The 24,161-nt window shown below is 58.7% G+C and overlaps 1 protein-coding gene across 8 annotated transcripts; it reads right to left on the bottom strand.

Moving 5' to 3' along the window:
• Positions 1-12: 12 nt before the first annotated feature.
• On the bottom strand, positions 13-23,622 carry SNAPC4 (small nuclear RNA activating complex polypeptide 4). Of its 8 annotated transcripts, none has more exons than XM_087418786.1 (24): positions 22,247-23,088; positions 21,224-21,270; positions 20,628-20,715; positions 19,835-20,002; positions 19,563-19,688; positions 18,925-19,003; positions 18,264-18,345; positions 17,205-17,309; positions 17,047-17,119; positions 16,525-16,689; positions 13,165-13,312; positions 12,793-12,899; positions 12,535-12,629; positions 10,478-10,572; positions 9,320-9,399; positions 8,497-8,976; positions 7,426-7,509; positions 6,970-7,213; positions 6,675-6,745; positions 6,040-6,150; positions 5,163-5,190; positions 2,802-4,534; positions 1,256-1,380; positions 13-244 (listed from the first exon to the last, which is right to left on the bottom strand). In XM_087418786.1, exons 2-23 carry the CDS (start codon positions 21,256-21,258, stop codon positions 1,264-1,266), a joined length of 4,314 nt encoding a protein of 1,437 aa, XP_087274912.1. In that variant the 5' UTR covers positions 21,259-21,270; positions 22,247-23,088; the 3' UTR covers positions 13-244; positions 1,256-1,263. The 8 variants fall into 8 exon arrangements, with proteins under 8 accessions (XP_087274912.1, XP_087274915.1, XP_087274911.1 ...); XM_087418785.1 differs by lacking the exon at positions 20,628-20,715 and adding an exon at positions 23,604-23,622 and having other exon boundaries at positions 14-244; positions 22,247-22,392; XM_087418782.1 differs by lacking the exon at positions 20,628-20,715 and adding an exon at positions 23,273-23,318 and having other exon boundaries at positions 14-244; positions 22,247-22,392.
• Between the last annotated feature and the right edge of the window lie 539 nt (positions 23,623-24,161).

Raw genomic sequence — 24,161 nt, forward strand, 5'->3', positions numbered from 1 at the left:
ACCACAAGCTTGCTTTTTGACTAAAAAGTAGGCTGTTTATTTCTTCAGATATTTCGATTTGCACTTGGGGACCAGCGAGCCCCTGTGACGTCGCAGTCACTGCTGGCAGAGCCGTCCCCAACCTCTGGCTGCTCGCCCCTCTGGGGTCAGTGGCGGGCTCGCCAGGGCGGGTGGGTTTGCCGGGTCCAGCGCGGGTCCCACCTCCTGTCAGCAGCAGCCAGCGGTGTCTGGGCCCAGGGCCGTCCTGGAACACAAGAACACCCCAATGGTGGGGTGCCCTGGCCCCAGCCAGACCCCATGGATGGTGCTGTAGAGGGACAAGCACCAAAGGTGGCACTGCCCTGTAGGGAGTGGGGCAGAGCGAGGTCCTGCTGCCGTCCAGCTGTGGGCTGCAGAAGGGGGCGAGCTGAGGTCAGGCTCTGGAACCTGAGGGGGGCCGCATACGGGACCATCTTGACATCCCTTTGTGGTGCCCCACCTCTCCAGAGCCCCTGCTCCCTCCACCCACTCCAAGACCCAGACCCTCTCATGGCACAGCCCACACTGCTCAGAGCCAGCTCCGGCCTCTGGACACCTGCTGGCCGGGACACCCTCCCCGACTTGGTCTCAGCTTCATGAACTCATCAGTTTGTGCTGAGGCCTCCTTGGTGCCTGCTGTCTGGGCACGGGGACCCAGCCACAGGAAGCCCAGTGCCCGCCCTTGTGAGCTCACGTTCACAGGAAAGACAACGGACAAATAGGAGAGACCACGTCAGACGTCAAGGAGGACAGATGGACACTGGGACCGTGGCGCCGCCTCAGGAGAGCCGTCAGGGAGGGCATCTCTGAGGAGCTGACTACCGAGCAGAGACCCGAATGGAAGGAGGAACAGGCCTTACAGACACACAGGGAAAAGAACGCCAGACAGAGGGGACAGCCATGCAAAGGCCCTGTGGCACATGTGGGCCAGCAGGAAGGAAGTGCAGAGGCTGGGGTGTGGAGCCCAGCAGGCGAAGGCAGAGCGAGGGGAAGGGCCTCCATGAAGCTGGGCTGGCCCCCCAAGGCCCATGGATGCCTACATCCCGTCCCGCCCAACACCATCACATCTGACCTGAGCTCCTGAGGGCAGGGCTGTGTCACTCAGCCCCTGGGGTGCCCGGCCTGCATTTGGAAAGCAGCGGGCTCCCAGGCTGAGGGGGCCCGGCCCGTGTGCCCAGTGCAGAGCGCAGGGACAGGCCCCGTCTCTTCCCAGGGCTCCCACCTCCCCCACACTCACCCTGCTGCTCATACCAGCCTCCTCCGCTTCCGGACGTGCCGGGTGTGCCGGGTTCTGAGCACATCGAGGTCGTCAGAACTGTCCAGGAAGGAGGGGACAGAGCCCTCGCCAAGCTCTGCAGTTCCCTGGCACAAAATCCACACAGAAGGCAACAAGAGTGAGCCTCCAGCCAGCACAGACAGGGATAAGGTGGCAGCGAGGAGCAGCGAGCAGGCCACAGGGCCCTGCAGATGCCACGGCCGAGCACTAGGGACCGGCAGCTCCTCAGGCTTGTCCTTCCAGAGGCGAGCTGAGGCCTCGGCAGTGAGAGCCATGCCAGGCTGGGCCTGGGGGCACTGCCACATACAGGGGCCACGACAGGCAAGGAAAGGGGGATTATGGCTCTTCCTGAGGCCACACACGGGTTCTGGCTTCCTGCTGACCCCTCCCTCACTTGAGGGCTCCAACCCCCTCAGAGCCAGCCTCCTGTGTCACGGTTCCCCCAGCTGGGCCAGCAGAGCAGCGACCGACAACATGGGAGGGCGGTGCTGGAGAGGCTGCACACGTGGTGGGGCACAGGCAGCCTCTTCCCCTCGGTATCTGGGGTCCAGCAGTGTTTCTACTTGGCCGCAGCCCTGGGAGTCTGAGGGCAGTGCCCCTGGGAAGGGAGATGGACATTCCCCCACAGCCCAGGCTGGATGAGCCTGCAGGGAGGGTGGCACAGCCACCAGCCACCACCCCTGCCTCCCTGCCATCCTGATTCGACCGCTCCAGCAGCCACGGCTACCCCAGGTGGGAAGGTGAGGGACTGCTTCTGGGGGGTTCCCTGGGCCATGTGCTCCCAACACCACCTGCAAGGCACCTTGACCACTTCCCTGACTCGGTACAGAACGCCTGTGGTGGCACAGCTCTCCTGCTTGGCCCCACGCAACGGGGAGAGGCGGCCTTGCTGGGGGCTCCCCGGGCGCACGCAGCCAGAGGCTGCAGGGAACAACTCCTGCACGTGTCTATATTGGGTTCTTGTCAGGAAATAAGGAAAACGGTTTTGCCTCCACAGCGCGGAATACTCTCCTGATGTGAAGGGTACTGGAGCTGACACCCGGAGGGGTCTTAGTGTCCACAGAGGAGCAGGTGCAGGTGCAGGGCCACTCTCTGTGGAGCTAATGGCCCACCACAGGAGGGAGGGTGCGTGTGTGTGCACGTACGAGGGGGGCACGGAGCCTGAGATCAGCTCCCTCAGACACGCCTGCAGGGCTGGGTGGCAGCTCTGGGAGGGCTGAGGGGCTCCCACGTCAGCCATGAGGCTCCTTCCTCCCTATATTCCACACTAGCCGAAGGGACAGGTGACTTGTGCACACAGAATTGACACGTGACCGGGCTGGCTTGGAGCCAGTTTCTTCCTCCTCACACACCAGCCAGCCAACTCTCCTGGCCACAACTTCCACCTGCTCCCGTCCCCGGTCCCCATTCCCACTGCTCTGGGCAGGCCAGATACCCACAGGCGGTCAAGGGCGCCACAGATGGCTGCAGGGAAGTGGGCGGGGGCTCCGCACACATGGCCACCTACCTGAATGGGGGCTGTGGCCGCTGGTTCCGCCTGGGGACTGCTGACTGAGCAGCCCCGCTGCCTGCCACCATCAGTGAACTCCAGCTCCCCGAGGCTGTCATCCTCACTTGCAGAGTCGGCCCTCATGGTGGCCGACAGGGTGGTGGGGACACCGTGGGGGGGCAGGGTGGCCAGCAGTGCAGGGAGGGCAAAGGCTGCCAGGAACCGCGCCCTCAGCAGCAGGTAGGCTGGATTGTCCTGGAACCGCCTCCGCACCTGCCCCAGCGAGGCCTGCAGGGCTCCGGCCGCCCCGCCGGGCACAAGGGAGGCGGCTCTGTGTTCCAAGGCCTTCTTGTGGAGCAGGAGGCCAGACAGTGCCCGCAGGCTGCACAAGGCGGGGGGCTGGTAGGGCAGCCTGCTCCCCAGGGCGGGCACACACACCCCTCGCTGCCCCCTCAGCCACTCCCGCACTGCTGCCTCACTCTCCTGGGAGAGAAGGCCCAGGTCCAGGGCACCCTTCTCAGGCCCAGACCGGGGTGCGGGCAGCCTCTCCAGGGCCAGAGGCCCCCTGGGCTCCCCTGGCTCTGAGGGAGACCCCAGTGTCCCCCCTGGGCCAGGCCCACTTTGTGGAGGCAGCTGGCTGGATTGGGGAGGCTCTGCTTCAGGGTGGTCAGCCAGGAGCGTGGCCTGGGAGGATGTCCTGGGAGTGGCTGTCTCCCCAGCCACTTGGGCCTCTTCAGGGGAGGAGAGTCCCCCAGGAGCACGGGCTGTGTCGCTGTCCACTTCTGCCGGGCTTTGGGATGAGGGGGGCGTGGGAAGGGTGGAGAAGTCTGTCTTGGCGGGAGGGTCTAACTCTGTGTCCACGTTGGCTGGGGGCTGCCAAGGGTGGCTCAGCCCAGGGAGCCTGGGACCCTGGCCTGCCTGTGTCTCAGTCAGAGAGGGCAGTGGAGTCACTGACAGCCCTTTGGGGCCAGGGATCCCTGCTGGCCTGGGAAGGCTCACCACAGTTGGCACAGGCACAGGGAGCAGCCCCTGGGCTGTGAGCACCCAGGTGACGGGCAGAGGGCTGCTGACTGACACCTGTGGCCCACCCCTGCATGTGCCCAGAGCAGGCATCAGGCTGAGGGGCTGGACAGGCAGCTGAGCAGGGCTGGGGGCTGCAGGGAGAAAGGGGAGAGCCTCGGGCAGGCCCTGCCTCCGGGACGTGGCGGGGGCCTGAGACTGTCCAAGACTGCTCAGAGGGCAGCCCCCAGGGACCTGGGCGGAACCCAGAGCTGGGGCCCCGGAGGTAGCAGAGGCAGCAGGGGTAGCCAGGGCCTTCACAGCCAGGCCCAAAGCCTGCAGCGTGGGGGGTCTCTCGACCTTGGCTGAGGCCCAGGAGCCTGAAGTACTTGGACTGGCTGCTGCAGGGGCCCCAGGCCCACAGGTTGCTACATTTGAGATAATCGGACCTGAGGCTGTGAGGCCTTTGGGGGCCAGCGGTAGAGGGAGCTTGAGGGTCACAGGTGAGGAACCTAGCAGCGGGGGTGGGACAACCACGGGGCCCTGGGCAGCCGTCCTGGCTCGGGCCTCCCGCAGCCGCTTCTCCCGAAGCAGCTCGGACACAGTCTTGGGCTTGGGCCGGGGCCCGCAGGGAGCTGGCAGAGGTGCCTGTGGCGTGGACTCGGTGCGGCAGGCCTGCAGCCCCCCTCTTCCTCTGTGGCTGGTGCTCCTCTTGGCAGGTTCTCGGGCTGGCACGTTCTGGAAGAGGCAGCCTGCAGGCAGAACAGAACAGCGCTGATGACCTCTAAGCAACCGGCCAGAAACAAGTCTCGCCCTGTGCCCCGGACAGAGGGCTCTCGAGGTGCTGGGAGTGCAGAAGCAGGAGTCTGGCCTCCGGGCCAAGAGGGCTCGTAAGTCTGGCTGCGTGTTCACAGACCGCTCCACGCGCTGCCATGGCCTGGGCAGCACCAGGCCCGTCGAGTACTGGCACCATGAGGAAGCCCAGCCCATGCCTGCCCCGCACCTTGGCCCTACATCTTGAACCTTGTCACAACAACGACTGTTGGGCACCACTGCTCTCCCCTCCTTGCATCCTCTCAGGACCCCAGACCCTCGCCTGAGCCTGCTGGTGCGGGGAGAGGCCCCTGCTCAATGCCCAGGGCTTGAGGGAGGCCCCCTGCCTCCCAGGTCTGTGCTGGCGAAGCCCAGGGCTGACCTGCTGTGCAAGGCGGGCGGGAGTGGGGCTACCCCAGCAGCTCACGACAGCCAGACTCTCGTCCCTGCCATGGGATTTCAACAAGACTCGTCACCAGGGGCCACGGACGCTGCCCATGACAAGTTTGCCCCTTTCCCCACTAGATGGCAAAGGCCAAGCCAGAGAGAGAGACAGACAGGTGGTACCTGGGGTGTTCTGGGCGCTCGAGGGCACCTGGAAAAGAAGGGAGGGAGAGATGGCACCTCAGGGAGGTCCCCGGGGGGAGATACCCAGGGGCCTGCAACCACTTCTCCACCCCCAGCAAGACTGTCACTTGCCTCTTGCCTGCAGAAGGGACAAGGCTCCAAGTGCCAGGGCCCGCCTCCCTCCTGACACAGCCTTGCCTAGAGCCCCCTGGGACAGCCCAGGGGCTCAGGGCCATATGGGATTTGCAGGGAGAGGTGGGGGCCTGGCTGGTCAAGCAGGAGGGCACACAGGCTCTACAGCCTGGCTGGGCTCCACAGGGCTGTACGTAGTCCTCAAACTACAGCACCGTTTTGTCGTTTCCTCCAGCAGTGGCTGGGCTCAGGGACATGGCCTCTCGCTGACGGACCCCAAGCGCCTGGCCCCCACACGAGGCACCTCACCAGCAGGCCTGTGCCCAGAGCAGCAGGCGCCCAAGGTCCCCCCGGCCTCTGCCCAGGGGTGGCATGGGGTGTGGGGGGAGAAGCACACGTGGGCGGCCGGGGGTGCGAGTGCTGGTGCAGGCCCTGTAAGCCCTGGAGTTGTGAAGCCCCTCAGGCCTCCAGGCCCTCGCTGAGAGGGGCCCACACCTCCCAGGATGGCTGCTGGGAGGAAGGGGCTACCTCATAGCCAGGAGCCAGGAGTGCACAGGGGCTGCTCTCAGGGGCTGACCTCAGCCTCTGTGGGGCCCGGGTACGCCTCCTGTCTCTGGAAGAGCTGGTGTCACCTCACCCACTAGCTGGACAAATGTCACTGACCCCCAGCACTGCTGCCTGCTGGGCAGAAGGGAGGAGCGGAAGCCAGGTGAGCACACACCTGCTGCTCACCCTCACCTCTCACCTGCAGAAGCCGCACCGGCGGGTCCCAAGCGCCAGCCTGGAGCAGGGCAGGTGGCTGGGCCTTCCTCTCTCGAACGACCTCCATGCATCCAGCAGTGTCGATCTGGAACAGCTGAGGGACACGTGTGATACACGACAGGTGTCAGCAGGCCCACCGCCCCAGAGGACCGAGGCAATGCAAGTGTCTGCAGTGGGAGCTGGGCCAGCTGCTCTCCCGGAGCAGACCCAAAGCCCCAGAGGAAGTGGCCGGAGCGTGGTGCAGCCCTTTGAGGCCGTGAGTGCTGCGCTCCCGCCCCAGCCTGGACCCAGGTTCCCCCTGCCCTCTAACTGAGATGCTCGAGGACACCCCGCACAGTGCTCCCACTGTGACCCCGGCTTCTCTTCCCCTCAACTTCCACTGACACTCTGGGGCTCCTGGCGCCCCACCCTTCCCCAAACAGGCTCTAACTGACAAAGGCAGGGACGCTGCCCTGCGGCTGCCCCCTCCACAACAACGTGCCCTCGAAGAGTCGTGAGCCACGGAAAGACCGTTTTCAAGGACCCCCAACTTTAGAAAGCCAGACTTTAAGAAGCAAACTTCAAAACTTCCCCAAAAAAACAAAGTACAAGAGAAGAAAACAACATGGGGCGGCTCACCTGAAGGAAGAGGGTGAACACCGGGGTGCTGGCCAGGTGGGCCTCCTGCAGCTGCTCCCTCACGCTGTCGGCTGAGGGGACAGGCACATGTGCAAGATGGCTCCAGCTACCAACGGCACTCTCCCCTCGGGCCGTGAGACTGGACACCAGTGAGAGGGCCCCACGGAGCCCTCCCACTTCCACCCTCCCTGACAGGGCAGGGAGACCGCCACGTGCCTGCAGGTCACCCCCTGCCGCCCGCCCTCTCCCCTGCCCGTGGGCCCCAGAGGCGCCAGAGCAGCCCCAGAAGCAGCACCTCGAGTGTGGACCATGGCAGGCCTCCGGGAGCTGCAGGGCAGGACGATGTCGCCCACCCACGCGCTCACAGCCATCAGAAGCTGGCGCTCAAGGAGCCTCCTCTGCAGGGCGTGTCCCCGGCGCCGCTGCCTGCTCCCAACGGAATCGTGCCATAGCTGACGCAGATGGGGCCCGGCCACACCACTGCCACCGGGGCTGGCCTCCAGGGGTGCGCCGAGCAGGCGCGGCTGCCTCAGCTTCTTCTGTGGAGGAAAAAGGCACCTGGGCCTCCTGGCCACGCTCAGCTCTGGGGCTGCCCATGCCCCGCCCTTGCTGGCCTCCCCTCCTTCCGGGTACTGGAGAGAAGGAGCGGGGGTGGGGTGAGGGGTTGTGGAGTCAGGGCCATCGAGGTGGTGAGTGTGCATACACACACACACGGCCTGGGCTGTTGCGCGTGGCCTCAGGCAGGCCTTACCAGTGTCCGGCACCGGGTGGCTGTGTTGGTCCTGAGCACCCGCAACACGGTCTCCAGGGGCACCTTCAGCAGACGCTTCCCGCCCTGACAAAAAGCTGCCGTGAGGTGGACAGGCATGCACACCTCCTTGCCCAGACTCCAAAGTGCACCGCATCAGCACCCCAGGTTGGTGGGAGATGCTCTCTGAAGCGTGGCTTGCCTCAGGCAAGGCTTCCCCCAGAGGAGGGTGGCAGGTCCCTAAGGCCTGGCTCCAAGACGCCTGCCTGGCTTTGCTGCATCCAGGACTAACAGAGGGTCCACACTCCCCGCAGCCAGCTCCCTGAGCTCATAGTACCAAACACTTGAGATAAATCTGATGGGCAGCAACCTCTGGATTCGGGGCTTAGGACCCTGTAGTTATATCTTCAGGGAGAGACAAGCCCGGGCAGCACAGGAGCTGTGGGCGTGCGCTCTGCCAGCTATCCGGACAGTCCACTGTCCCCTTGGGTGTCAGATGGGACCTCCAATCTCTCCCATGATGGACTAGCTGTTCAATTCAGACTGCCACTCGGACGCAGCCAGAGCTGTTCCTGTGCCCGGGGCCCCAACACCCCCAAAACCACCCTGGACAGGCACACACGTGTGTGCAGCCAAGCTGGCCCCGAGCAGGGCCACAGCGGGGCTCCACAGGGGACCTCCTGACTTGTGTAGGCCGGGAGGAAATGGCTCCTCCTTGCTGTCCCCACCACCCTCCCCCCAGCTCAGGGGTGAGACAGTTCAGAAATGGCTCCAAGTCCAAGTGCCCCCTCAGCAGTGCTCCCACGTGGCTTTAAAAGCAAACAAATTGAGGGAAATGGAGTATGCCGACCTCGATGAGGAAGGCTGCTGCACTGAGCACCAGTCCCCTGAAATGGGCCTAAAACAAACACTCTAGTGAGCAAGGAGGGGGTGTTTTCTCCCCATGCCCAGAAACATGGCTGGCACGAGACCAGGCTAGCCCACTGTCTTTGAGTGCCAGCTTCAGTGACCCTCGATCAGGAGAGCATCCACTCCCCTGCCCCGATCTGGAGGTCCACCGGGCCTGTGGCCTACCTCGTCTGCTGGCCCCTCTGAGCTCTTGGGGTGAGTGTCTGCTGAGCATGGGTACTCAACGCCTGTCAGGCTGGCACTGTGGGTTCCGGAGGGGGCCTGCGCCTGGCCTGCCTCCTCTGTGGTGCAAGCTTCCCTGCCGCCACCTTGGGCCATATCGGAGCCCTTGGGAGGGCTGGGGGAGGCAGCAGAGCGTCCTGGCCAGCTCCCTGCCGCTCGTCCCCACAGTGCGCTCGTGCTCTGCCTGGCCGGAACCCACAAGTCCATGTCTGGCACAGTGTGCTGTGCTGACAGCAGCGCCTGGCTACTCTCCTGGGCTTCCTCCGGCTCTGGCTCTGAGTCCTCGCTGCTCTCGCTGCTGCTGCTGACCCCACTGCTGGAGTCTCCACTGCTGCTGCCCCCACTGCTGGAGTCCCCGCTGCTGGAGCTCCACCGCACGCTGCGAAGGGGCCGCCGCCTCCTCCTCCCCCGACTCTGCTTCTTCTGTGGAAGGAAAGGCTGCTTGGAGGCTTTGGCTCCCTGGGCCTACTGCCGAGAACAGGCAGGCAGGACAGCCCCTTGGGGAGGGGCCCCCCGCAGGCACACCCCAGGGGCCCGAGGGGAACTTGGACACGCTGTGTTCGGAACATGCCCTCCCGACTGCTCTGAGGCAAGAGCGGCTGCTGACCAGGCCAGATCTCTCTCTGCCCTGGGCCTCCAGGAAGCAGAGATGCCAGGGCCAGAAACCAGACGTCCCTCCCTCCCTACCCCTGCGCTCCCCCAACCTGCCCAGTGGTGACGCTAACCCAGGTGAGGGGCCTTCTGACCGACTTGGGTCAAGCCTCACCCTGACCATGACTTTCCACTTGCTTAGACACTGGGAGCCTGTCCGATGGGGAAGTTCAGAAGCAATTTTTGCCCAGTGACCTACAAAAGCAAAACAACATGGAAGTTGCTTCATTACAAATAGTTTATAAAGATGTAAGTTTATCAACTTGGAATAAATGGCTCTTCTCTACGATGCGCTTGTCTCTCCTCCAAAGCCTTGCATCGTGTCCACCAGAACGGGGCTTGCTGCCCCCGCCCACACTGCCCCCCACAGCTGAGGAGCCCGTGGAGAAGCTGGCATCTGATTCTCAATGGATTATCAGCCCCTTAGGAAAGTTCTAGCAAATGTACAACCAAGAGAGAAAAAATCAACCACATTTATGTAAAAATGGCCCTTGCATATCTGCTGTGCCCAGGCTTCTAAACCAGACATTTCAAATTATTTGGTGTTTTCTTCTAGACAGTGATGGTGGCAGGGAACTGGAGCGCTGCTTTCACAGGGCAGTCTGACTATGTGACAGAAGCTTAGGATTCTGCATACCCTTGAACCTGGCCATGCCACAGCTAGGATTTTTTTTAAGGAGGTATTACAAATATGAGCAAAAATTTAGCCATTGAACCCTCAGCTCATTCCAGCCCTGCAGCAACAACTGAGACACAAATGTCCATCAACAGAAAATGAGTGAATAACCTCTGCACTACACTATTGAGGGAGATAGAACGTGGGTATGGAAAATAAGGGCAGAACATAGAAATGTGCAGATACACAAAAATATCCCTAACAGAGCATAATCACACATCATAAAGTAAAAAATAGCGGGCTCAATTAAATTACGTTTTAAAAAAGATCCAATTTAAAAAAGCTGCCTCTCCCTGGAGAAGCAACCTGCCGCGAGAAGGCGTGGGCAGGGGCACAACAGCTGCTGGCCGTCCTCTCCAGGACATCAGAGTAGTCACGTTACTCGCCTTCTTTTTCTACATCTCCATGTTTACATTTTCTAGAATGAACGTGAACTGGTTTGAAAAATGGAAAAACCACTGCCATCTACTGAGATGATGAAAAACAGGGCAGGACAGTTGATGACCAGGGAGCCAGCTGGGATCCAGCAGACCGAGCCCCCCTGAACTCAAAGCTACCATAAACCCAAGGAGAGCCAAAGCCTCGACAAGAACTTACCAACACCATACTTCTCTATCAATTCCATTAACTTTTCCTCTTCTTTTGAATTCCAGCGTCCCTTTTTCAAGCTGAAATGTAGCCTTCTGAGGTATCTGAAAGTGACATGAAAACAAACGGACATTTTAGATGCTAAGCTGTCCTCCTGCTGCTTCCTGGCCTTTGCGATGGTTTCTGAGACAGGACGCCAAAAGCACAGGCAACAAAAGAAAAATACAGATAAACTAGACTTCATCAAAATCAAAAACTTTTGTGCTTCAAAGGTCACCACCAAGGAAGTGGAAAGACAGCCCACAGATGGGAGAAAATAAATCATGTACCTGATAAGAGACCTGTACCTGGAATATATAAAGAACTCTCCCAAGTCACCAATACAAAGACAAATCACTCAATTTTAAAAATGGGCAAAGAGGGGCCGGCCCGGTGGCGCCAGTGGTTAAGAGCGCGCGCTCCACTGCAGCAGCCCGGGGTTCGCCGGTCCGGATCCCGGGCACTAACCGACGCACCACTTGTCAGGCCAGGCTGTGGCGGCCTCCCATATAAAGTGGAGGAAGATGGGCATGAATGTTAGCCCAGGGCCAGTCTTCCTCAGTAAAAAGAGGATTGGCATATGTTAGCTCAGGGCCGATCTTCCTCACAAAAAATAAATAAATAAATAAATAAAAATGGGCAAAGGACACAAATAGACATTTCTCCAGAGGAGACACGCAAACAGCCAATGAACACAAGTAAAGATGCTCAGCATCATTAGCCATCAGGAAATGCAAACCAAGACTACAGTGAGACACTTCACACCCACTGGGAGGGCTAGAATCAGAGGGACAGCAGCAAGTGCTGGCGAGGACGTGCAGACAGGCACCTCCTCCTACACTGCCGGGGGGTGTAAATGGGACAGCCGCCGTGGACCACACCTGGCTGATCCTCAAAAGGTTAAAAACAGAGTCACCACGTGACCTAACAATTCCAGAGACAGACAAATACATCTGTCCACACGGAAACTTGTACACAAATGTTCACGTTTTCAAGGTTCATCCATGTTGTAGTATGCGTCAGAATTTCACTCATTTTTAAGGCTGAATAATATCCTATTGTCCATACTATGTTAGACCCACACTTTGATTACCCATCATCCGTCGATGGACACGGGCTGCTCCACCTTTTGGCTGCTGTGGACAAGAGTGGGCAGGGATCTGCTTGCGTCTCTGCTCTCAGCTCTTGCGGGGAACGGAGTGAACTGCTGGGTCATACGGTAACTCTACGTTTAACTTGTTGGGGAACCTCCATACTGTTTTCCACAGTGGCCGCACCGTTTTACACTCCCACCAACAGTGCACAAGGATTCCAATTTCTCCACATCCTTGCTGACACTTGTTATTTTCCGTTAAAAAAAAAAAAAATCCCCTAATGTACGTGAAGTGGTATCTCATTGTGATTTTGACTTGTATTTCTGTAATGATGAATGATGTTGAGCATTGTTTCATGTGCTTATTGGCACTCTGCATATCTTCTTTGGAGAAACATCTGTTCAACTCCTTCGCCTGTTTTCGAATTGAGTTATTTTTTTGTTGGGGAACAGGGTTTCTTTGTGGGGTGAACAAAATGTTCTAAAATTAATTGTGGTGATGGCTGCACAGCCCAATGAATACACTAAAAACCACAGAACTATACACTTTAAATGAATGAACTTGGTATGTAAATGTGGTATGTAAATTACATCCTAATAAAGCTGTTTGGGAAAAAAGCAAGCTGGAAAAGGAGAGAGCTGAAGCTGCCTGCCAGGGACCTTGCCCATCAGTGATCTGGGAGAGCAGTTTAGACAACAGGACTCAGGGAACCTGCCAAGTAGGGGCCATGTCAAGTTGAGCCCAAATAAAACTCTGATTTGAAAAACAGCTATCCTGCTTTGTGCCTGGGTCAACCCTGGTGCCCCAAGCTCTCACAACACGTCCTCCTCCCCCACCAGCTGATCGCCCTGGGCTGCGGTCTCCCAGCCCACCCTCTGGCCACACAGAAGCAACCCCAGCAAGCCCTCCCTTGCCCAGCACCGCCCAACTCACCGATCTCGGCACTGGGCATCGCTCCTACCTGGCACCTCTTCCCGGATTTTAAACCAATCCTGCTCCCCGTATTTGGCAACCGCTTGAAGCAGCTTCTGCAGGAAGGGACAAGCAGATGGAACCTCTGCAGGCGTAGTCGCCACTTCCCCACCCTCAATTCAGTCTGTTTCAGAAGGGGACGTCAGGGGCTCAGGGGCCACTCCTGGTGTCCAGGTTAACGTCCCAGAGGACGGTTCTCCTCAGGGCCTGCAATCTTACCGCATCTTCCTCCGGGGCCCAGAACCCTTTTTTCAGGCTGGGATCTAGGCTCTTGGTCCACCGATAGATGAGCTGCATGGAGTCTCTCCCCTCCATGTAGTAGACAACTAGGGGCAGAGGGGCTGCGTGGGTGTTGCATTCTGGGTCCCCCAGAAAGGAGTCACTCTAACCACCGAAAAGGGAACAGTGGGATGCTCGGGACTATGTGACACCTTTACTTCCTCCTCCAGCCTCTCACAACTACAATTAGTGAGGTGCTCCCGCAAATCTCTGCTTTCTCATGTGAGGGGACTCAGGCCGAGGGCACAGGACGTTCCTGGAAGCCCAGTGGCCCAGAACCCAGGAGCGCAGGGCGCAGGGGCACAGACTCACTTTTCCGGTAGGGGATGTGGCTGCCGACGCGCATCTCCTGGACGAGCTGGGTGAGCATGCGGTCCTCCTGCTCCGTCCACTCCCTGCGCTTCAGGGCTGTGTTGTGCTGCTGGTACCTCTGCAGGCACTGGAAGGCGCTGCGGCTGGTCTTCCCAAGGCCCAAACCAAAGCAAAACGGGGTTACTGGGAGCACACAGAGGGACGTCCAGGCACATCTGGGTCCTAAGCGCCACACAGTAACGCACTTCTGTGAACAGTGACCTCCTTACTCGCACAAGACCCCTGTGGGGATGGTGGAGAGCATCCCCACGACAGAAAACTTGCGACCCACGAAAGAGGACCGTGAAAGACCAGTTGACACGTTTACAGAGAGGAAATACGGTCAGAAAAACTCACAAGAATACTTCACTGACATGACACCAAAACTACTGCAAACTCAAATACTCGAAGGAAACTTCCAGCTCAGCAAAGTGTGAGAGAAGGGCCACCTTACACAACACAAGCCTCTTCAACGTGGCTGCCAGCACTGTCGCTCTGATTCTGCAGCTCTGAACTGGTCTCTCTGGAGCTATATCGCAGGCAGTGAAGAGGGGCATGCGTGGGGGAAGGTGCTGGGACAGTTCTTGGGGTGGCATCCATGTCTCAGGAGACGCCCTCATAGAGAGAGCTCCCAAGTGACTGTCTTCCAGCTTCCATTCATGTTCCAGCTCAGCAAATAAACCCTCAGTCTACACAACAGACACTGCAGAGGAGACTCTGTCCCCTCATTCACTTCCTCATGGGAAAGGGGTTTTCCAAGAGCTGATTAATGGTACTGGAACCCTCCTTTTTCCTAAAGCAAACTCTTGAGTTACAGAGAACAGGCATGGCCGGACGTGTGCAGTCTGCTGAGCCACAACCTTGTGTATGCTGACGTCTTTTCAGACACAACATCAAAAGCATGACCCATGAAGAAAACAACTCAGAAGCTGGACTTCATTAAAATTGAAAACTCCTGCTCTGCAAAAGACAATGTCAAGAGAATGAGAAGAGAAGCCACAGACTGGGAGAAAATATTTACAAAAGACACATCTGATAAAGGACTGTTACTTAAAATATACAAAGAACTCTTAAAACTCAACAATAAGAAAACAAACAATCTGATTAAAAATTGGACGAAAGAGGGCCGGCCTGGTGGCGCAGCGGTTGGGTGTGCGCGCTCCACTTTGGCAGCCCGGGGTTCGAAGGTTCAGATCCCAGGCGCACACGAACGCACTGCTTGTCAGGCCATGCTGTGGCGGCATCCCATGTAAAGTAGAGGAAGATGGGCACAGATGTTAGCCCAAGGCCGATCTTCCTCGGCAAAAAAGAGGAGGATTGGCACTGGATGTTAGCTCAGGGCTGATCTTCCCCACACACACACAAAAAAATTGGATCAAAGACCTTAATGGACATCTCACCAAAGAAGACATATGAATGGCAAATAAGCATCTGAGAATAAGAAGCTCCACATCATATGTCATCAGGGAAATGCAAATTAAAACAAGATACCACTACATGCCTATTAGAATAGCCAAAACCTGGAACACTGACAACACCGAATGCTGGCGAGGATGTGGAGCCACAAGAATTTCACTGCTGGTGGGGATGTAAAATGGTCTGGCTGCTATGCAGGTTAGCAGTTTCTTACAAAACTAAACAATCTTCCCATACGATCCAGCAATCATGCTCCTTGGTATTTACCCAAAGGAGCTGAAGACTTCTATCCACCCAAAAACTTGTACATGGATGTTTATAGTAACTTTATTCATAATTGCCAAAACTTGGAAGAAACCAAGACGTCCTTCAGTAGGTGAGTAGACAGAGAAACTGTAGTACGTCCAGACAATGGAATGTTATTCAGTGCTGAAAAGAAATGAACTATCGGGTCATGAAAGATGCGGAAGAGCCTTAAAAGCATGTGACAGTGAAAGAGGCCACTCTGCAGAGGCTGCACACTGTATGACTCCAACTCTGCCACATTCCAGAAGAGCTGAAACTACAGAGACAATAACAAGCTCGGTGGCTGTCGGGGTGAAACTGGGGAGGGACGGACAGGTGGAGGACAGAGATTTGTAGGTCAGTGCAACTATTCTCCACGGTGCCACGATGATGGAGACATGTCATTATACATTAGCCCAAACAGAGTGTCCACCACCAAGAGTGACCCCAATGTAAACTATGGAACGTCTGGTAAGTCATGTTGATAACGGGGGAGGCTGTGTGTGTGCGGGGGCAAAGGGCATATGGGAAATCTCTACTTTCCTCTCAATGTTGCTGCAAACCTAAAACTGCTCTAAAAAAAATAAAGTCTTAAAAAAAAGAAAAGGACGTAGAACCACAAAGTGACTTTTTAAAAAGCATAATTTACTAAGTAAAAGCTGAGTTATGTGTATCAAATTACATAGCAGCTAAATATATAAAGCAAAATTATTAGAGACACAATGAGAGAATGACCTTTTAATACTGTTATGTCAGGTTTTATCCAAGCTACATCAATACAACTCCTCCAGAACTGAACAGCTCTGGAGAGCAAGGTTCAATAACAGGCAAAGTCTATTTAATAAGCTTACAGGGAATCCTAGACCCTCAGGGCACAGAACACACTTCTGTTTTTAACTGGCTTTGGTACGTTTAGTCTGGTTTGCTGCAACCACATGCTTGGTCATACAAGTGACAAATTAAAAAATGGAGATTTTACAGATCACGCTCCCAGATCACGAGCCAATAAAAATCAAACTGAAGGACAAAAAGGATTCCAAGAAACCTGACTATTTAAAAATAAGAAAACATATTCTTACACAAACTAAGATCCAAAGAGGCAACAAAAACTGAAATTATAGCTACTCTAAAAATCTATAAAAAGGAGAACATTTGCTCCTTCTGTTCTGAACCAAGCTGTTCTCAGAAAAGCAAGCTTTAAATGCTTTCATTATTAAAGACCATAGCCAAACGAAGAACTCAGGCCTCACCTAAGGAAATGAGAAAAATAGAAGAACCTAAAAGAAACTAGGGCAAGTGTTCTTCTCAAACAGTGCCAAAACAAACTCCTGAGCTTGACTGGGAGAGAGGAAGAGGGACGAGGGAGGGAGGGGAACAGACAAGGCAACAGGGACTGAGGGGCTCGAAGCATCTGAAGACTCAGCCAAGGGGGTGGGGAGGGGTTAACCTCCCTGAGGGCCACAGCCTCAAAAGCAGCAGGATGAAGAAATCTGAAGGTTCTGAGGGACCAGCACGGCTGTGGTATGACACACAGCCCGTGGAGACCCCAAACCCAGCCCGGCCTCCCAGCCACAGAACCCACACTGCCCTCAGGGTCTTAGAGGCCCCTCAGGTCCTTACCCCCAGCTCCTCGGCGATTTTCTGCCACTCCAGGTGGCCGTGCTTGGCCGCGATGGCCTTCAGCTGGTCTACTTCCTGTCCGCTCCATTCCTGCTTGTTGATGCTTGGGTGCTCAGAGTTCTGCCAGAACTTCCGGATCTCCTTGGCACTGCGGGCTCCTTCAAACTGTGCCGACAGAGAAACCCAGCCTGTGGGCGCTGTCACACTCTGACAGCTGGCAGCTTGGCACACGGGGAGAAGTAGGTGGGACCTCTGTCCAGGTCACCAGGCTTACGCAGCCAAACTGTAGATTTGGCTCCAAATACAAAGCCTGAAGCCTTTGCAACCACCCATCTCAGAAGAGGTGCCTTGCACCAGCAGGGAGGGCCCCACGAAGCCACTCCACACTGCTGGACACGCACTTGACCAGATGGGGTCACGGCAGGTCTGGTGGCCACAGAGGACATGACCTTAATCTGAAGCTGAGCCTGTCAATTCCAACCCACACCCTTGGCTGCCAGGACAGTGCTCCCCGCAACTTACATTAACGTTGGAGATTTTCTCCCAGTCATGGCTGTCTAGTCTGCTCCCTAGCAAAGCCTCCTCTGGCAGCTGGCTGGAAAGCAACGAGGGCACGGCGGTCACATCTGGCCCCCTTGGCTCACCCTGGACCACACCCTCCCCTGCAGGACCCAGCTCACTTGATAGCCTGGATCTCGCTCTCCGCCTCCCTGCTCTGCATCTCGAGGACCTGCCTCTCCGCCTCACTGGTGACCCTGCTCTGCTTCTGCTGGAGGTATTCGAGCCTGGAAGGCAGAGCAAAGGCGCCAGGGTCACCAGTGGCAATGTGCACTCTTCGAGGGACTTGGGCTGACTCAGCCCTCCTGTGGATCCAGGTGGGCACCCCACGAGGCTGGTTACTCCACACAGCCCAGCACAGCGGCGGGGGGCACGCACTCAGAGCTTGATTCAAATCCCCACCCTGCCTTTCGCAGACAAGTTACTCAGTCTCTCTGAGCTGCCTCGGTTTCCTCGCCCACAGAGAAAACAGCCACAACCCCTCTCCAGGCTGTCACCACAGTCACATCAGCGGCTAGTGCAGCAATGAGTTTGCTGGCGCAGATGGTAATAACTGCCAGCCGCCCCCATGTTTTGGAGCCTGGTGTCCCAGCTCCCAGCCCTGCGCCGGGCACACGGGGCGGAACATCCTGACTCGTGCCCGGCAATGAGGTCAAAAGCTACTTCTCAAGGCTGCAGTCTCCGGCTACAGTAAATAACCACTTCTGGAACGCACCAGGAGGAAGAAACCCAGCCCTCCCACAGCCTGACGAGGGACCCAACTGTCCCCGCAGCTAATCCTGACCGGCACATCAACCCCTGAGGCAGCAGGTGGCCCCTGGGTCCCCCTGGCCTGGCCACGGGTGCTGCGATTATGTCATGTGATGTCACCCCATCAGCGCACATGTAAAGCAGGTATCATGAACGGTCCACATGTTCACTGGTGGAAACCGAGGCGCAGACCAGACAAACTGCCTGAGCCTCACAACTGAACGTGGCCGCTTAGCCTGACTCAGCTCTCACACACTTGACACCTTGATGCTCAAGCTGCCTCCTTCGGGAGAAAGTTCAGGGATCAGCACCTCTCCCGCTGTGAGCAGGGGGCACGGCTTAAACCGAGCCTCGCCCCTCAAAAACCCGCCAGCTGGGACTTTTCCCACTCACCGGGGACGACTGGTTTCGCTCGTTGTTTTTACACTTACTTCAGCAACTTGGGCTGGAGCAAACGCTGCAGGCGGTCGCTCACCACTGACTTTCGGAGCAAGGCCTTTTCCCAGCTTTTCCCTGAGGAGAAATGACATCAAGGGCGCTCACACGGGTGCCTTCCCCAGAACGCACGTTCTCCAGTGGAATCCTCTCGACAGCCCTCGCACACCATCGGCTCTGGCTCCCACACCACAACGCGGCGTGTGAATGACCCCTCCAGGTGCGAAGCAAGGATGCGGCTGTGCTGTCTGACACCCCAGGATGCGGGCCGAGCTACGAGCCAGCAAGGGAGCCAGGCCGCAGGCGCTGGGCCCCCCGTCCAGGGAGCACAACTCCACCTGGGCCTGGCGCAAGCTTGTGGCAGGGCCTCCCGGGGCTTCGTGTTCCGGGACGGCGGGGAGAGACTGGAGTTAGCCACGGGGGTGGTGGCCCCAGCCTGCCCCTCATGACAGCATCCTCGCAAGGACCCCATTCAGTGTGGGAAAGGCAGCGGCTCTGAGTGGCCAGTCCCAGCAGTCAAGGTCCGACAGAGCCCATGAAGCCACAGGAGACCTGCCCGAGAACCGCAGCACGTGTCTGGGGAGAGGCAGAGGTGTGGCAAAGCCCTCCACAGCGCCCAGGCTTGGCGGGCACTGAGGGCCGGACCTGGGCTCTTACATTTGGTCACCAGGAGCTCCTCGAAACTCTTGATGCCCTGAGCAGCCTTCTCCCGTGTGTCTTCGTTGGCAGGAGGCCCCTGTCAGAGAACGCAGCAGCACAATCCAGGTTGCCCACCTGAAGGGCCCAGCACGTCCCTCCAGGGTCCCCACTGGACTCAGGACTCCCTCCCCTAACTCTCCTTAAGCAGCCCTGCCAGGTGGGAGGCCGGGCACCGGATGCCTGGACCCAGAGCCGCTGCCTGGTGAGCGACTCTGCGGCATGACCCAACTGGCACAGGGTGGGCTCCGTGAGCCCATGAGAGGTGACAGGAGGGCAGGGCTGCAGTTAGCAACACTGGAACCTGCGCTACCAGGACTGATAATCTCTGTCAAGCTGCCCCACCTGTGGGGCCACCTCTCAAGGAAATGCCCCAGAGGGCTTATCCTTGGAGCAGAGATCAGCTTGCCCCGTTCCAGTGAACAAGGCCTTGACTTTCACTACTAGACCCGGCAGAGAGTTTTAAGGAGATTGAATATTATTATCCTGAAGAACCTATGAGAATTTACAACACCCACAGCAAATTGTGGGGACAAGAACCCCTTCCCACGGAGCCTGACCCTCCCCTTGCTGACGAGAGCGGGGCCCCGGCCACTCACCACTCCGGTGAGCCTGTCCTTGAAGTAAGGCTTCATGAAGTGCCCTATGTACAGATTGGAGGGCAGGCTCTTGCCGTCCTTCCCCTCGGGGCCTTTGGACCCCGCCAGGTGCCACGTGACTTCCTCCTGCGGCAGACACAAGGGCCCACCTGTGGGCCAGGCAGTGGCGACTCTCCCTGTGGAGAAGGGGACCCGGGCAGCTGGGGAGCAGACCCAAAGCCCTGGTCCTGGGGTCCTGGCTGTGGGGAGTTTGGGGCCAGACCCCGTCCTACCTGCTGCTCCCGGTTCTGGGCCAGCAGCAGGCTGACCTCCGCCAGCTTCTCCTGGATGACCTCCTGGTAGACCATGTTCAGCTGCAGGCACGTCTCGGGGTCTTCAGGGAGGGCCTTCTCCTTGGGGTCGTCCTCATCGTTGCTGGCTTCACCCCCTCTGTCTTCTTCCTGGTTACAAGTGGGAAACCGTGGATGACAAATGAGGCGCACACTGTCCCGTCCTCAGGGCGCGCTGTGTGACAAGTCTCTAAGCCCACGTTCCGGCCACTGGACAGGCGCGGGACCACCCTGATGCGGAGCTGCGCAGCGTGTGTGCACGCTCCCTAATTTAAAACATGAGAGGGGCCGGCCCGGTGGCGCAGCGGTTAAGTGCGCGAGCTCCGCTTCAGCAACCCGGGATTCGCCGGTTCGGATCCCGGGTGCACACCGACACACGGCTTGTTAAGCCGTGCTGTGGTGGCGTCCCATATAAAGCAGAGAAAGATGGGCACGGATGTCAGCCCGGGGCCAGTCTTCCTCAAGGAAAAAGGGGAGGATTGGCAGATGTTAGCTCAGGGCTGGTCCTCCTCGCAAAAAAAAAAAATAAATAAATAAAAATAAAACACGAGAAAACTCAACTTCCAGGAACGTGTTTCAAGTGGGGGAAACGTGAGCAGATGCATTTGCACTTTCTACAACAAACGTTTCTGTGACATCTGAACGTGATAACAGACTCGTGTGACCCCCGTCGCTGGCAGGCAGTGAGGAGAACGGGTGTGAGGACGGCTATGGTGGTGTCAGCAAAACCACGAACCAGAAATGATCCCAATGTCCCCCAGCAGGCGCTGAGTCTGAAGAGCTGGGGAACTGTGCACATCCACGCCAGGGGGACCACTTGGCCACTGAAAAAAGGAGGCAACTCTCTACTCATTGACTTGGTGGAAAAAGACAAACCAAGTTGTAAAAATTTCCCCAAATAACGTAAAATTCCACAATAAAAAACGGTTAGTCTTAACTGGCAGAGCTGTGATTACTTGCAAGGCACTGTTCTAGGCGCTCACATATGCAAACTGCTAGTGCTGCAACTCTCTAGGTGAGCTACAACCGGCAGGACCCAGGCCGCCTGCTCACTGCCTTCCACGTGCAACGTCACGTCGAGACGAACACATGTCAGCAGGAGCTCAACACAGCGGGAAAGCATAGACACCAAGCTAGTATCAGTAGTTGTTTCTAGGGACAATTTTAATTTTGATGATAAATGCTCTGCGACACTTCATCTTTAATAACAAACACATGTTACTCTTATAACTCAAAAAAACCAAGATGAGCTCAAAGCACTCCCTGTCCCGGGCCCAATGAAGGGTGGTGTGCCTGCCTCAGTGGGCACAGCCAGCTCAGGCCAGGAATTACCGAGATCGCAGGACCAGCAGCGTCCGAGTCCTCATCGGGCAGCGAATCTGTGGGAACGCAAGCACACCATGTTGGTGACCAGTGATGGAAATGGGTGGCTGGCGATGGGATGCCACAGGCGCCAAGGAGACCAACCAGCCGGTGCAGCACATGGCCCATTTGCAGGGCAGCCGCAGACAAGGGAGGGACTGAGGCCTGGTGGGCTCAGAGGAGATGAAAGACCTCAGGGTAAGACTTGTGTGCGTGGACCTTCCCTCCCCGACAGCGCTCTGCAGCTGACACCACTCACTGACCAGGCGGGGCGGGTACTGGACCAATGGCAGGGGCAAACAGAAAGGGAAGACACCAGCCTAACATCAAGTGCCCGCAGGGCATGGTGACTGCAATCAGGGGAGGCTCCACAGGAGACGGAGCTGGTCAGAGGCGGGAGGGTACAGATGCAGAGGCCATGATAACAGCGACAGGAAAGGCCCCTGCGTGAAAGGTTGGGAACCTCAGAGCTGCACCTGGGGCCCCGGGAGAGGTAGGCAGGCCAAGGGGCCCTGGACGGCTCAGCCACTGCAGGCAGGCCTCCATTCAGAGCTGCGGCAAGGGCACTCAGGGCCCAGGGAAGCACCGAGAGGAACGTGTGGCAGAGTGGCAGCAGGGATCTCACACAGAGGGCAGTCGGACGAGCCCAGGGAAGAGATCTGGTGGGGGTCTCAGGTGTGGTGACTGTCTAGGCATGGCGGTGGCTGACGAGCTGAGCTCTGGAACCTTCTGATTCCTGAGGAGGGCAACCCGCCTCCCCCTCCTAGGACAGCCCACTGCAGATGCCCACCGCTGGGCAGGGTGCTCACGCACAGCCAGCAGGTCCAGGGGCTGATGAAGGAGGCATGGTAACAAACTGTCCAGTGGAGTAAAGGCAGAGGCCAGTTTTGGCGAGGAAGCAGGGTCTGATCCCAGCAGCACTGCCGCATACTGTGGCTAGCAGGAGCCCAAGGGCAGACACAGCTGTTCTCACCTCGGCGCGTGGGGTCTTACCTGCGTCCGAGTCTGAATCGAGACTTGATTCTGAGACCTCCACGTTGATACTTGAGGAGCTGGGATCCAAAATCCTTTCCAGTTCCTTGATCTCCTTCGTTATCTTCTCTCTTTCCGCATCTATATCCATGACTCCTGCCTGCCTCCTAAACACATCACAAGCTGTGAGAAATCAAGCGTGCCAGGGGGTCCCACTCTCCTCCAGACATGCACGCCTGCAGGGGACGGCAGAGGCCTGCCCGAGGCAGGCCCTGGACTCCCAGAGGCTGCGGTGTGACGCCCTCCCTGGCCCCACGAACTCCAGCTCTGTGCTGTGTCAGGTGCTGAAGCCACGGGAATGCATCCCGCCTGCTCCGAGCCTGCGACCAGCACGAGGGGAGAGTGACGGGCACCAACCGCCCGGTCTCCATCTCCCGCACCAAGCCATGAGTGAGCCGGCTGCCCAGCGCAGAAAGAGCAGGCTGTGGCGGCACTCCCTGGAAGACAAGGAGGAGGCCCACGGCCGCGAGAAATCTGACGCCAGGGCCGCAGGCGCAGAACTGGACGCACAGAGCGTGTCTAGGAGACGTGCAGCGAACAGACTGACCAGGCGCCGCACTCACAGCAGGGCACGGAAGCCCCCGGGCGGGGCCTGTCTCCAGACCCAGAACAGCACCGGCCCGGGTTCAGCGTCCGACACCGAACCCTGCTTGTTGTTGAAGGACCAGAACCTCCCTTCTTCAGAGCGCCGGTCTGGGAAGGCTACAGGGGCGGGACGCCGGGGAGGGACAGGGCGCAGCGCACGCGCGGCAGGGCGACCCCCGGAGCACGAGCGCCGCGCCGGAGCCGAGGACGCGCAGGAGGGCCCCGGCCCGCGCGCGGCTGCCCCGCCGACCGGCCCGCTCACCGAGCGTGCGCAGACCGCGCTCGGCACCGGCGCGGCTCCCCGGAGCCCGGCCTCAGGACACGCGGGCGGCCCCCGCCGCCCCAGAGCCCCCGACCTCGGCGGCACAGGCCCCCGCCGCCCTCCGCGCCCCGCGTTCTCACCGGCAGGGCTCCGCACCCCGCGCTTCCGGCGGCCGCACGGCTCTGTCGCGGCACCCCGGAAGCCCCGCCCCCGCGGCCGCGGACAGGGCGCGGGGCACGCCGGGAGGGGCCTCGGGAGGCGGGCGGGCCGGTGCTGCCCCCGCGCGGCCGCCCTCGGCACTGCCTGCGTCCGCGCGCCGCAGGGCTGAGGCTCTGCGTCGGCTGGACGGCGCAATGGTGAGGCCCCCGCCCCTGCCAGGTCACGGGGTCGCCGAGTCGCCGTCCCGCTGTCGCGAGCCTGGCCCAGGCAGCGCGGCGAGAGGGGGGTCCCGTGCGGTGTGACCTCCCGCACCTTCCGAAAGTGTCTGTGCCGGTGTCCTCCTGATGCTGGTGTCTAGGGCTTTCACGACGCCTGCAAGTGCTCGGCTCCGTCCTGCCCGGTCTCAAGGCCTAGGGCATAAGGTGGAAGGCCCGCGAGGGGCCGCACACCCCTACCCGGTCACCTGCGCGCACCTGGCCGGCGGGAGCCTGTCTGCAGTCGGCTTGTCAGCGCTCGGGCCACGTGGGCCCGACCTCCCACCCCGGCGTGAGGGCGTCCTCCTAGGGGTGGTGTGCAGCTGAGTCTCAGATGGGGGACAGCCGGCTGGGAAATTGTGAGCGGGCCTCCCTCTAGTGACGAGGAGGTGCGGATCGGCGGCCAAGAAGCAGTCCAGCCCGGGAGGCGCGGAGCTGGGGGTGGTTCTGAAAGTGCGAGTGGGCCGAGGGACCCACCAGGCTGCCTGTTGCGCCAGTGCTTACTGAGCACGTCCTGTAATAGCCAGGACCTGCCACATGTGCTCCACCTCCGGAGGCAGAGGTGGATGCCCAACAAGGGTAAGTCGCCGTGAACTGCACCTGTGTTTACTGTGGA

The sequence above is a fragment of the Ceratotherium simum genome, chromosome 29, assembly GCF_057802395.1.
Source record: "Ceratotherium simum simum isolate JZ-2026a chromosome 29, ASM5780239v1, whole genome shotgun sequence".
NCBI classification, from domain to species: domain Eukaryota; kingdom Metazoa; phylum Chordata; class Mammalia; order Perissodactyla; family Rhinocerotidae; genus Ceratotherium; species Ceratotherium simum.

Excerpts from the sequence above, each read along its gene's own strand:
- SNAPC4 (XM_087418785.1), bottom strand. The coding sequence starts at position 22,376 with ATGGATATAGATGCGGAAAGAGAGAAGATAACGAAGGAGATCAAGGAA. Across the intron at positions 19,689-19,834 it reads CCCAGAACCGGGAGCAGCAG|GAGGAAGTCACGTGGCACCT; the intron begins GTAGGACGGGGT and ends TGTCTGCCGCAG. Across the intron at positions 19,004-19,562 it reads AGGACAGGCTCACCGGAGTG|GGGCCTCCTGCCAACGAAGA; the intron begins GTGAGTGGCCGG and ends GTTCTCTGACAG.